The following is a 13,515-nucleotide window of genomic DNA, read 5'->3' on the forward strand; positions in this document are numbered from 1 at the left end:
GGAGCAGATGCTGGTGTGAGGTCTCCACGCTGAGGCCTGGAAACGTCCCAGCTTGAGTCACACTGATTCACCCAGGTCCTGCCGCCGGTCCAGCTCTGGGGGTGCAGGGACGAGGCTTCTCTGGGCAAAGCAGGATCTGCCCGTTGCTGGGAGCCCTCAAACCACCAGGGGATTTTCCTCCGCCCGGCAGAGCTGGACCTGGCTGGAGCGCTCCCAGCTCAGCTCCTGAGCCAGGAGGACGATGGAGACACCCAGGAGCCATCGCTCTCCTGCAGCGCGGCACCAGCAGGAGCACACAGACCTTTGCCCAGCGCAGCTGGCAGGTTGTGCACCAGCATCGGCCCAGTCTGCAGCTCCGGCTGGCAGAGCCCACACGGCTCGGGCTGGAGCCCGGGCTGGGGGAACACGAGTCGCGTTTCCAGGGATGCAGCAGGAACCGTCCTTGCTGAGCTGCCCACTGCACTTCGCAAAACGCACAAGGGAGGCAGCCAGCCCCTGCCAGGGTGAGAGAGCAGAGACATTTCGGCTCCACCATCACCCCCTTATCTTCCCTTCGGTCGTTACCCAGCACCACCCCACAGAGCCCAAGTCACCACCAGCCAAGAGCCACAGGACAGGCGGGGTGGCCACGCAGGGCTGCTCCCGTGATCTGCCCCCGCGGCACAACCGGCTGCAGTGCTGGAACCGCAGCACATGCCGGGGCAGGTACCACCCAACCCAGCAAAGCACAGCCCAGAAGATGCTCCTCCAGAGGTCCGGGCTGAGCTGACCCAGACTCCGCTCCCTCCATCCCTCGCTCTGCGGCCCCGGTGTCGGTCCCGGAGGCAGCAACACCGTGTCTGACAGGGAGCGCAGAGACCCCCGACAGCCCCGCCAAGGACACAGCACACGCTGCTCTTACAAACACAAGTACATGTTTATTTTTAAGTTTCCAATTTATTACAAGTACAGCCCTTAGCAGAAACCCCCTCCCCCCCAAATGACATTTATTTTTAAAAAACGTACAATTCCAAAGGTTTCACCGTGTGGGACCCGCAGAAAACGTTCTCTATGGACAGGACAGAACAAAGCGTCTGAAGGGGACGTGCGGAATACAAACGTCAGTGCTGCTCTGTGGGGCAGGAGCTGGGAGGGAGAGGCTGGAAACTGCCTGGGCTCCACAGCCCCCGACAGCCCAGACCTCAAACAAATACCTATTAATAAAAAATCCTAAAATCTCACAAAATTAGGCTGAAATTTTTAATCAATGATTCTTTTCTTCTCAAATCACAGAAGCGGCAACAGCTGCTTTTGCTTTTCTGTTGCAAAACCAGTACAGAGCAGCCCTGTGGCTGGTTTGTCCCAAACTGAAAACCTCTATAATAAAAAGTTGGAGCCCTGATTGCATGGTAAAAACCTGTGGTGATGAAAAGGGAGAGATGATGAGCAAAGTCCGTACGTGGGGCGGCAGGACCCGCTGCGGGGGCCGAGCTCCCCCAGGGCGGGCGGGCCGGCCGGTGCGGGACGGTCTCGCTGCATGGGGGAGGGCGAAGGAGCTGAAGTGGGGATGGTTTTACTATAAAACATGGTGAGAGCGCGGCTAGAGAGGGACCGGGACACCCCCTGCCAACAGACCCCGATGTAACTCCAGCTACTGGCAGGGAAATGAGTTTTAAGAGGGGGGAAAATATAAAGCAAACACGATTTCATATAAACTGTACATGTGCCAAAGCAAGACAAGGGTATCTTACAGGTGTTCTTTGTACAAGATCACAGCTAGAAACGAGCCACTTTTAACTAGAAAATTAATCTTAAAAGTTACACGGATGTTTCAGCTGCTGCCCCGGCTCTCGGGGCGCAGGAAGCCAGCGCCCTCCCGCCTGCTTCTGGCACTCGGGTCACCCAAAGGGCTGCGCGGTTGTGTGGGATCTGGGTGAGCGGGGACGCCAACGGCTTCCTCTGTGCCGCGTACATGTGAAGAGCCGAGCTCAGAAAAGCCCGGCTCAGAAAAGCCTCCTTCGGAGCGCAGCCTCCCGAGATCGCTCCCTTGGAAGGGAGAGGGGAAAAGCAAGAGCACCTGGAAGCCGAGTGTGTCAGGATGCTGGTGAAAGCCGCCTCTCCATAAATGTAAGTGCTTGCCCGCCCCGCGCAGCCTTTCAGCAGGGGCTCTGAATTAACACCATATAAATATATACATACAAGAACTCGCAGCCCATTGGCCTGATCGCACCCAGTCCTTCCATGCAGCAACATGATCCCTCCACGGCAGCTCCAGGCGGGTGTCACGTCCCGGGCAGCACAAGGTAGAGGTCCCGGCGCTCGGCCGCTCATCCCCGGGGAGCCGGCGGCGCTGAGCTGGCGCTGGCCCCGAGCTCCCGGCCCGGCCTCCCCCTCGCGCTCCCACCGTCCCCTCCTCGCAGGACAGACTCCTTCAGAGCTTTGCGGATTATGCAGGAAGCAGTAATTAATCTCTGCTTACTCAATGGATGACAAAATATTTGAGGAAATTGCAGAAAAATTGAAACTAGGACAGGCCAAAGGGAAGGCTGGATTAATAGAGAAGTGCCTGCTGCTTCCCAGCTCCCTCCAGACAACCCATCCTGCTGCCCGGCAGCACCACCAGGCCTGCTCCAGCTCTGGCTCTTCCCCTGGTCTCCCCATCCCTCATTTCTTCCTTTTCCGCCCCCGGGAATGTTCGAGGGGCTCTGACTCACTGTCCCCTTCCTGCTCCTCCAGTTCCTGGCACTCGGCAGAGAGCTTCTTGTGTTTCCTGCGCGCATACGTGTGGCCAGGCAGGTGTTTGTGCACCATGTCAATCAAACACTGCTCTGTCTTCTCCAGGCAGGACAGTACGTGACTCCCGTTCTGGTTGTAGCGCTCGGCGTTGGAGAACACCTGCTTCATGTCGGCGAGGAACTCCTGCACCGAGCGGTAATTGCCACAAGAGCACTTGCTCTGCATAGTCTGGAAGTCCATAGGGTTGCTGATGACCTCAAAGTAATCTTCAGCTTCCTCCGTGGTCACTGGCTCCCTGCCGAACGAAGAGCCACAGAGATAGGAGGAAATGCCGGTCCCGGCCGCGCGGTCAGAGCTGCAGGAGCGAGAGCCCCCCAGCCCTCGGCTCCAGCGCAGCCCCGACCCGCACCCCGCACTGTGACCAACCCCGCAGCACCGACACCCCCCGACGGCCACGGCGCGAGGGGAGGGACGGCAGCTCGTCCTGTGCCCAGAGAGCTGTCACAGCACCTGCAGAGCGCCCTGCAAACCCGGGGGCTGCCGAGCCCCCACCCCGGCCCACGGCCCAGCACCCGCTGCCGCACCGCCGCATCTCCCGCCCAGCAGACGGTTGGGAGCGTGCGGGTTCCTTCTGCGGCAGCTTCTCTCCCTTTCTGCTCCCCCGTAACCGGCTTTCGAAACCCCAGTCTTGCAACCAGTGACGATCCAGCAGGAGCCCACGGCTCCGCGCGGGCTGCGGACAGACCTGCGCCCCAGGAGGTGGAGGAAGAGGAGGAAGAGGCCAGCCGCCCTCACCTGAAGGGCCAGCTAAAGCGGTACTTGATCAGCTTGCTGAGGATTTCCTCACACTTCTGCAACTCCAAGTTTTGGCGACGTGTCGTCTTCTTTGTTTGCAGGACCTGCACACACAAAGGATGCTGTTAGGAGGAGGGGAAGCACTACAGGCTTTAGCGTTTGGCAAACAGTTTCGAGGCCAAAGAAGCTGGTTCTTAGCAGAGCTTTTCAATCCTCTCGCTTACAAGCATCCCAAGGGGTAGGGATACGTGGTACTGCTGCAGAAATAAAGTTCAAGTCTTTCAAATGCAGTCATCTTCCACAACAGCCGAGACAAACCGCTCTGCTGCGGGACCTTTGATGGTAACAGCCAAGACACAGAGTGGCAGCTTGAGCTGCGGAACAGGAGCCCATCCAGAAGCTCTGATGGGAATTGCCCACAAGCAGCCTGGCTGTTTCTCCGGGGGCAGCAAGCTTTTTCAAGATAGGTTCAAAGACAGCGCGGGCAAAACGAGCAGACAAGGAATAAAGGACGGCAAACAGAGAGTGTAAATTCCCTCTCCCTGGCTCCTCCGAGCCCGGGGCAGAGGGAGAAGGCGCCTGCGCTGCTGCACCGACACCACAGAGCTGGCCGTGCCCTTTCAAATACCACCGAGCAGCTGATGTCTCAAGCGCTGCCGTCCTGTACACAGGCTGAGCACAAGGTCAGGCACCCGCACGGGAACGTCCCTCACGTAGCTCCTGACCACGGGAAGGTTCCACAACACGGGGCGCTATTCCCGAGCCAGCTTTGGTCTCTTCCTGGGACAAACCGTAAGTGGAAGAGCCCCAGCACAGTCCTCTTCCCCAAGTCAGCCTTTGGTCAGAGACCCAGCTGTTCCAGTAAGATTTTCCCCCCCGAGCTGGCTGCGGCAGCCCGCGCCGGGCTCGCTGGTTTGGTTGTCTCCAGTCTCTAACACAGACCAGTTAAGAGGACACTGCAGTCCCAGCAGCCAGCTCACCCAGCAACAAGCCCAAAGACCATGATCGCAGCCACTCCCGAAGGTGACAGGACACACAGCACTCGTCGTGCTGCTCAGTGGACAGATGGCAGATGTAAGCAGGGGCTGGTGACGTGGCCCATGGGGCTGAAGTCTCCTCACATATCCCCCAGGGTGTCCCTTCCCGGGACAAACAGCACCGCGCGCTGCAGCTCCGCCCTGCCCGGCACGCACGCACAGGATTGCTCTGTTCAGGAGCATAAGGTTTTATTCTTTAAATGTCAAGTGAAACCTACACCAGCCAAATTATGTCGTGGAGGTTGGGGAGTGACCATACGGACAACAACTGTCAGAAAACGGCCAAGGCTGGAGAGCAAGGGTCCAACATTGCTGGCATTCTCTGACCGTGCAGGACCCCCTCGGTGCCCCCACCTCTCTGCAGAGACACATGGATACTATTAAAAACCTTTTAACAAGCTGCAGGCTGCTTGCTGCTCAAGAGGGACAATGTGTGAAAGCGGCTGGGGAAAGATGCCTGGCATATCTGTGCCGTGCTGGTACCCGGCCCTTCAGGATCTGCCCCCTTTGTTAACCCGCCTCCAGTCCGGCTTTTAAATCCCATTCAGGGTTATTTCTTTGGGAAGGGGAGGAAGCGCAACACCTGTTTCCTTTATAACTCTTGATGTGAGCAGCCTCCAGGGAGCAATTTGGCTCTTACCAGCTCATCAATGTCTGCGCCGTTGACAGGTGCCGCCCGCTGCCGGGGTCCCCTGGCGGGGTGCAGCGACTGCTTCTTCCTTTGGTGCCTCCCTTGCCTGGAGGAGAACACGGCCACGCTCTGCTTGCCCCGGGCTGCCCTTCTGGGTCTCACTGAAACAGACACACCAGGGGTTTGGAGGAAGGAGTGAAGGTGGGAGCAGAGATCACACGGCCCTTGCCCAGCCCCCTGCTCACAGCACAGAGGAGCTGGGTGCTCACGGGTGGCTGCAGTGACCCAGCTCCCCGGCAGCCTCTCCTCGCTCCTGTCCTGTGCTCGATACCCTCTTCAGTTGAGATACACGGGTAATCCCCTTCTGTCCAACAAGAGGCCGCTGCTGTCTGGCACCAGCCTCCTGTTTAATGGTGGGCACAGCCGCCAGCACCGCCAGACCCTGGAGCTCCGGGGAGACCTGGGGGTCCCAGCCCCTCTGCCTGCAAACCAAGCGCTGAGACCCTGATGTGTCGGGACTCGAGGGAGAGCTGGGGAAGCAATGCAAGGACAGACACTTGGTCTCCGATCTCACTGCAACACCCCTTTTGAAAGCACCAGGAGCAGAAACTTGCTGTTTCCCTGGTGTCCTGCTGTCCCCTCGCTCCTCACCACTTTGGGGCCGGGTGCTTTTCCAAGCGGGCCCACACGGTGGGATATGCCAGTTGCTAAACCCCCCTCGAAAAGTGAACTGTGTGCAGGGGGAGTGTTGGGTTACTGCAGCCGGGAGCTGCTCCATGTGCCGCAAGTGGGAAACAATGGGATTTTGTTACCCAAGACTGGGGCTGCCGCAGCATATCCCACAGAAAGGCACTTGCCTGTGTGTCAGTCTGCCTGTCAGAGCTTCGTGCTGATGGAAACACAAGCATGCTGACGCGCTCCCTTGTCTTAAGTTTCTCCCGTGACCCCTCTGTATCAGGAGAACGTGTCGGTCGTCTTCCCCAGCCAAGCTCCTTCCACCTGGTCACAAGTGTTCCAGCAAGCTGCATCCAGCGCTGCAGCACTTCATCTGCGGCCTCTAATCCAGCCCTGTCCCATAAATCATCTTGCCGGGCCCCCCGCGACGGGAGCGTGTGTCGGGGCAGTGGGACGTCCGCCTGCTGTCGCTCCGCTTGTGTGTCAAGTGTGCAGCACGTGTTAAATGTCTGACAATCCAACATTCTAGGTTATATCCCCCAGGATAAACGCCACAAGGATTAATGGGACTTCTCTATTAAAACAGAAGTTTTCCACGGTGACCTTTCCATGTTAATGCTCTTTAAAACCAGGGGTTGCATTTAGCGCTTTATTTTTAGTGACTGCAACCCTCTTTTGCTATTGTTTGGAAACCTTGGCTCAGCTCCTGACTTGGCCGAGCAACACAGGCTGAACACGCTCCAAGTGTGGACATGGATACACCACAGAACAACAAGCAGCGCACATAACCAGGGTATCAGTGAACATCCCTGAAACCAGAATAAAGCAGGGGAATCAAGCCTGAAAGACCTGGATGGAAACCCTTGAAAGAACAGGAGATAATCCTTTGGGTTCCAGTCCGCACATTTCACCATCTGCCCTGGTTAAGACACTCTGAAGTTAATTTTATGTCAGTCAAGGGCATTTTAACAGAAAGCAAGTGCTGGCAGCATGCCACTCCGAGACTGAACTTTTCAGTGCATCAAGTTGCCCAAATGAGACCCAGTCAAATTCCCCTAAAAACAAAGTGGATACACATACTAAAAAGTGGGTGAGTGGAGCAGCGGTCATTGAGGATCTAGAAAAAGCTATTTTATTCCATTCAGCTGCCCAGGAATGAGCCAGTTCCACAACCCGAGTGGTGTCTGTGTGCAAGCAAAGGGAGCTGCCACAGCTTGAGTGCTGCGCCTTCCGCAGGGACGGGCGGAGGAAGCGCTAGTCCGACTATCTGAAAATGCCTCCTTGCCAAATCACCACAAATCCTGCATTTAAGAGATTGTTAGCTGGTGGGAAGGGAAAAGGCAGGGAGAGGGGGTTGTGGTCAAAGCTCCAGAAGCACCTCTGAGAGCATCCAGTTGAGCAACAAACCCTGTAGGCACAGACTGGGGACGCTGCTGCCGCAGCCAGGGCAGCAACTGCTCACCGCAGGGTCCATCTCTGCCAGCGCTCACCTGTCACAAGGGGACAAGAGCTCACAACAGCCCCCCAGGCAACGTGCAGCACCCCCAGCGCCTTCCCTGCGACACTGTTTCCAAGAACCTGTTCTGTGCGAGGAAGAGCACAGGTCCCAAATACGATCAAAACTTTGGACACTGAATGCAGAGCCTTAATGTTTTCTGTTACTTTGCTGCACGGTCAAAGCCTTACATCTCAATCCAGCAACTTCGTAATCTTCTTCCTCCTCCTCTTCCTCCTCAGCATCTGGTTCATCAGAAGCTTCCTCACCATCTCCACCTTCATCTTCAGCAGAATCCTCTGTGTAGTTTCTACAGCAAGGGAGACAAACATGTCTATTGTACCAGATCCCGGGCAGCAGGCCCTGGGCCCTCTGCACTGCTTGTTCGCCACCCCAACGCCAAACAAACACCCGGCTTCAGACTGAAGCAGTTGCCTGTATTTCTGAGTATCAAGTTGTAGCTACAGCTAAAATCAGACTTCCCAGGCCACTGTCTGAACATTGGGGCTGAAAATCTGTATGTTTTTTGCTGTTCTAGGCACCTTGACCATGTGATAAAGGACAAGAAGATCGTGGGCAGCTCTTTCACCAGGTCTGCAGGCCTGGCCTACAGAGTTTCATAAGGGGGGCTTATTTTGTTTCTGCTGGAATATTTTCCCATTATCTCCTTCCCCCGACGTGCCGCTCGGATGCGCACCAGAGGAAACAGGCCTTGTTCAGTACTATTCACAGCTAAGCTTGTGTTTATTAGTGAGTAGAGCATTCGATTCCAGCGCTGATGTCAGAAGCCACAGGGACTCCCTGCCCAGGACAGTTCCGACTTCTTGCATGTGTCTGTTAAAGCACTCAAACATCACAAAAACAGGAAAACAAAACTGCACACACGGGCAAAATGGGACAAAGGCAAAGCTGCTGTGGGAGTCTCAGCCCTCCGGAGAAAGAGGATCTCAAGCAGTAAAAAGAACAAGCTCCCCCAGCACAGGGGAGGCCAAAGTGCTCCCAGGTTGACATTCTTTCCTGCCTGGGCTGGGAGGACAAGAGCAGAAAGCAGAGAACAGGACAGGTGCCACCCCACCTGGTGGCTCCGGGCCAGGGGCCCAGCAGCTTGCAGGTGACTCTGCCACATCAAAGTAACCGTGATCTCGGGCCACAACAGCTGCACTGAAGCTCTGTCACTTTTGTACAGGCCTGACAAGCTCTTAAACAGTGCCCAGGGAGTAAGTAATACGTTTAGGCCGTACACCACCTGCGCATTAGGAGCCAGCGCAGCTCCCATTGTGCTGCTGCCCCGGGAGGAGGATCTGCTGTCTGCGCGTCAGGCGCCACTCGATGCTTCATCTCGCTGAGCGGCGGGTACGTGCGGCACAGTCACACATCGTAAACAGAAAAATACATCTCCCAGCTTGCGATTCAAAAAACATTTCAATCCCTTGCTGCCAGGAGGAAACTACTAATTTCTGCTGCACAGAACAACTTTGATTCCACCTCAAATCCTGTTCCCTCTGTAGCCCTGTAAAGACTCCTGCCTTGCTAAGGTTTATTGGGTCCAGAAAAACATCAGAGTGGCACTTTGCAGCCTGATTTTTGGTAGCACTGTAGGGGCTGAACTGCGGCCTGGAGCGATGTCTGCTCTAACCTGACAAGAGCACACCAGCGCCGAGCCCAGCGGACACAGAGCTGCAGCGCTACCAGCTGCGCTCCCACAGAAACGCAATGCAGCCCGCTGCCCGCAGAAAACAACAGCCCTTCGCGCATCCAGTTTGGGTTGATGTTTTGTGCATGTTTTCACTCCCACGCTGAAGTGATTTATTAAAACCCCTGAAGCTGTCATGGCTCAGTACAACACAGGTGTGCTTTTCTATTGTTCCAGTGCCAGGTTGGTGATTTCAAGCCATTCCAAGGGGCTCCGGTTCGGGAGGGTTTGGTCGTTTCGCGGCCAGAACGGCGCTGCGAAGGACACGGACTCACCTGCCCCGCGAGCTGCGCCGCGCCGTGGCCGGCTGGCACGCCGGGCACTGCCACTCGCCGTCCGGGATCTCGTAGAGCGCCGGCCGCAGGCAGAACAGGTGGAAGGCTTTGTTACACTCGTCACACAGGATCAGCTTGTCGTCCTCGCCTAGGAGAGTGCAACGTCCTCGTACCACAGCGCCGCGGGCTCGCTCCGCCTGAGAAGCAGAAGCTGCCGCGGCGCTGGAGGTCGGGACAAAGCGAGAGAATGATGCCAAGCGCTCCCTGCGAGCGGGGAACCTTCCCGCCCGGCCCCACTGCTGCAGCGGGAAACATTTGAAAAGCATTTAAAAACAAACAAAACAACCAATGCGAAGTCTCTTGCCCTGCAAAGATTTCATTTGAGGCAAAGGGAGAAACCTGCCAAATAGGTTCCACTGAGGTAAATCTCAAGCCAATCACAGAGAAAGAGAAGTTTGCTGCAGAGGTGCCTATGAGCCTAGCAAAGAGCTGGAAATGTAGTTATTCTGGCCTCAATCTGGTCAACCTGCACAGCATCTTCTTTCTACTTAAGGCAGCAAGCCTGAAGGAAATCAGTATGCAGCAGAACTGGTCTGTCTGTGCTTCCCACTGACGCAGGGAAATGGGGACAGTCCTGAGCCAGCTATTGGGAAAGAGGAAAGCACAGAGAGCTTGCCAGCATGTCCTTTAACATCCCGGTTCTTAAGTCCTGTGAAACCAGTCTCAGGTGAGCCCCTCCTGACATCTGGCCTAGAATCCCCTCTCCCCAGCAGACAGTTTTGCATTGGTTTGGAATGTCCCTGAGGCTCCACACTGCCAGAGGATGTTGCACCAATTCAGGCCTTATTTCTTTTAAGAGGTGGATGGTGCAGCCTTTTGGTAAACAAAAGTGGCCCAGCATTCCCCAGAGCTCTGCCTGCCCTCATTTCCCACTAGTGTTTGAGCAAAATAAGACAAAAAGCACATGATGAGGCAGAATGTACTCGCAAGCTCTTTCCTCCAGGCTCCCATCCAAAAGGAGGTTATGGTAGAACAAATCCCAGCGCTCGGTCACTGGTGACACTCTTTCTAGTCCCCCATCCACCTGCAGCACTCTAAACCCTCCATCCTATAGTGCACACAAAGAGGGTGGCCCCGTGTCACATATTTGGGCACCTCCCCAGCTCAGCGAGCGGTTCTGCTCCCGCTCCGGCCTCCACGAGGCATCACCCCACCTCGCTCCCACCATGCGGCTGAAAGGATCATTAACCGTCCCAACCTTTCCCTGCTCCGTTCTTCTGGAAAAGATGGGATTCACTGACAAGGCTGAGACCCAAAGACTATTCCAACTCAGAAATGAAACCAGGGAATGGACAGGGGCACAAGTGCACCCAGAAGGGTTTGCAGATGACTTGTGTCCAAGTGTCCCGGGGTCAGCAGCTCTGCGATGTTCTGCAAGACTCTGTACTGGTTTCATAAGAACGGTTTATTGGAGTCAGGGTCAAATGCTTCTGTGAGATCAACACTTCTGACTGTAAATCCTGATGTTTGAAACTCAAAACAGAGCCAAAAGACAGAGTGACAGGCTACAAGGGCACGTTGCCTAAGCAGGGCATGGAGAGGTGACAGCGTCCGCCTCTGCGCAGGCGCGGGGCAGGAATTCATACCTTTCTTGCGACACACTTTGCATCTGGCGTTCTCTGCCGACATATCCCACTTGATACAGGCGTCCAGCATCCCCAGCAGCACGTGCATGCGGGAGAAGGTCTGGGCCTCACGGATCGCCGTCTTCCACTTCTCCGTGGCCGAAGCAACCTGCAGGCAGAGCTCACAGCTTACAACGCAGCGCAGACACACCTCACCACAGTCCCGAGATGTTTTTATATCCTTTAGCTGGGGCCCTTAATAACCAAAGCTCAACTCTGTATTTCTTTCCTTCTGTAGAGCCTCAGCAGCTCTGTTTGTGGTTTATCCATAACCAGCCTCCCTGGATCAGACAGTTTGCTCATAACACTAGAGCCTTTTTGCGTTTCACGGCCAGGCTGAAACAACCGACATGAACTCCACTAAATTCTTGCTCTGAAAGTCTAACCCAAATAGTCATTGGGCTAAGAAAACAAAAGGCAGGAATCTCGCACTGTAGAAGGCGAGATGCAATTGAGGAGGCAGCAGGGCCGGCGGGAGCAGCCTGTGCTGCCCTCCCGTGGAGCCGCGCGCCAGGGACCGGCAGCCGGACCCGCCGCCCGCTGCCAGCGGGGACCGTGACACCGGCGACAATCACATCTGACTGCCAATACCAAACCAGCCGCTCTGCTGAGACAAGATGAGCTCAGCACACGTGAAATCCCAGAATCAGCTGCAAGCGGGAGCTCTTTAAACCTGAGATTTGCAGCAAGGCACCCGCTGCGGTCGCACATCAGGAGCCCCACGCCAAAGCTCCAACTCAGCTCTGGAGGTTTGAAACGATGTTGCGGTAAATCGGAAATGCACCAGAACAGAAGAGTAATCCAGAGCCGCGGCATGTTCAACTCCAACGTTAATCCTTTGCTTTACAACAATGAGGTGATGGCCCAGACATGACAGGGACATAATGGGACTCAAGTTAATGTTCTTCTACCCCAGGAGAATGAAAAAACAAACAGTGAAGTGTCAGATGGGAAAATCTAAACTCTGCAGCTGACAGCAATTCGGGAGCCAAACAAAACCCAGGATTTTTGCAGAGTTGCACATTCTCCTCCCACCGAATTTGAGGAAGCACAGCGTATTTGAGATGCTTGGAAAAACACACACACTGTTCTAAAATGCCAACATCCTTGCTGCCATCGCTGGTGTGGAACCTGGAGCCCCAGACGCTCGAGACGGACGGAATCCTGCCCAGCCCACCGCGGCACATCGCGCTGTTTCTGTGCACAACATTGCTGAGGTGCTCCTCATACTGTGTAATTGATTTTCCAAGGAACCGTTCCGTGGGTTTTGCTGTTAACGTACTGGGGAACTGCTGGGCCAAGATAAATCTGCAAAAGCTGTTGGCAAGTTTTGCGTAGATTTTTCTCCCCGAGCCTGTGGAATTTAACAGATTTTTAGCCTTGCTTCCCAAGCATCATGAGACTGTGGCATTTTAGCAGCACCATTCTCAAGGGAGTTCGCAGTGCCAACCAGGCAAAACAGGAGACTGCAAGAAGATACAAAAATACCCTCTGGACTGGAGAGGAGCAACCTAGCAGGGCAAACAAAAACCCACATAAATACTAAAGGAAAAGTCACATTTCAACTCCAGAGTGCCAGAAAACGCCTGTTTGGATAAAGGTGGACAAACCTCGTCTGGTATCTGCAGATGACAGAAATCCCTCTGAACAGCGGGAACTGTAACTATTGCTTGTGAAGCTGTTTTATGGATGACCGACCCCAATCCCACTCTCACCGTGTTGTCACAGCGTCACACTGCGAGGAGGTGACGCGGTCCCTGTCCTGCTGTGGGGCAGGCCCGAAGAAGCTCCATTGGCACGGGCTGGAGCTCAGAGCGACGTTCAGCGCTCAGGACACACGGTTATGTCAGCAAACAGGGGCCAGGACTTGTTTCTCACAGGGAAAATGAAACGCAACCACACTGCAGGGCTGCAGTTTCGCTCATATAGCCTCTAAGTATATTAAGCGTATTTTTCCACTAGGGCTATGCTGTATTTTACCTGCTATGTACTCTCAGTGCAGTTCTGGCTCTAAAAGACTTGGTAATTCTTGGCCTATGCAGGAGATTCATCTTTAAAAGCCTAACAGTGTTTTTTTTCTAAATCAGATAACTATATCTAAGATCTGGGCTGCTCTTCCAAGGGCATCTATAAAGGTTTTCTGCTTTGGCAAAACGGAAGGTTATTCCAGATAAATCGAGGCAAAAAAATCAACCCCAAAACACAAAGCCAAAACCCAAACAACGAACCAACCCGAAAAAACAACAGAATAGTTCAATTTTGCCTGTGCCATCACAAATGTCTAGAAAACTCTGAGCCAGATAACGAAGGCACCGCAGACATTGCCCCTGAGACATCGGCACAAGGGCCAGCGCAGCGGGGACACCGGCACAGCCACACACCCGACCCGCAGCGCCGAACCTGTGCCCGTACAGCTCAGCGCGGAGGTTCATTCCACAAAATGGATAATACTGGAAAAAAGTTCAAAGTAACTTATGATTACGGGTCCAGCGATACTCAGAAACGCTACTGCTG

The 13,515-nt window shown here is 54.9% G+C and overlaps 1 protein-coding gene across 5 annotated transcripts in view; it reads right to left on the reverse strand.

Moving 5' to 3' along the window:
- Positions 1-937: 937 nt before the first annotated feature.
- BAZ1B (bromodomain adjacent to zinc finger domain 1B) overlaps positions 938-13,515 on the reverse strand; it is a 53,015-nt gene continuing 40,437 nt past the window's right edge. Inside the window, exons 14-19 of one of the 5 annotated variants that reach the window (XM_080356941.1) lie at positions 10,963-11,110; positions 9,317-9,464; positions 7,540-7,658; positions 5,188-5,339; positions 3,511-3,614; positions 938-3,010 (exon numbers count right to left, since the gene is read on the reverse strand). In XM_080356941.1, coding sequence (XP_080213067.1) covers positions 2,644-3,010; positions 3,511-3,614; positions 5,188-5,339; positions 7,540-7,658; positions 9,317-9,464; positions 10,963-11,110 — 1,038 coding nt within the window. In that variant the 3' untranslated portion in view covers positions 938-2,643. Of the gene's footprint in view, positions 3,011-3,510; positions 3,615-5,187; positions 5,340-5,923; positions 7,437-7,539; positions 7,659-9,316; positions 9,465-10,962; positions 11,111-13,515 lie in introns of those variants that run through there. The other 4 variants (XR_013923087.1, XR_013923088.1, XM_080356942.1 and 1 more) reach the window with 4 other exon arrangements.

The sequence above is a fragment of the Nesoenas mayeri genome (assembly GCF_963082525.1).
Source record: "Nesoenas mayeri genome assembly, chromosome: 20".
NCBI classification, from domain to species: domain Eukaryota; kingdom Metazoa; phylum Chordata; class Aves; order Columbiformes; family Columbidae; genus Nesoenas; species Nesoenas mayeri.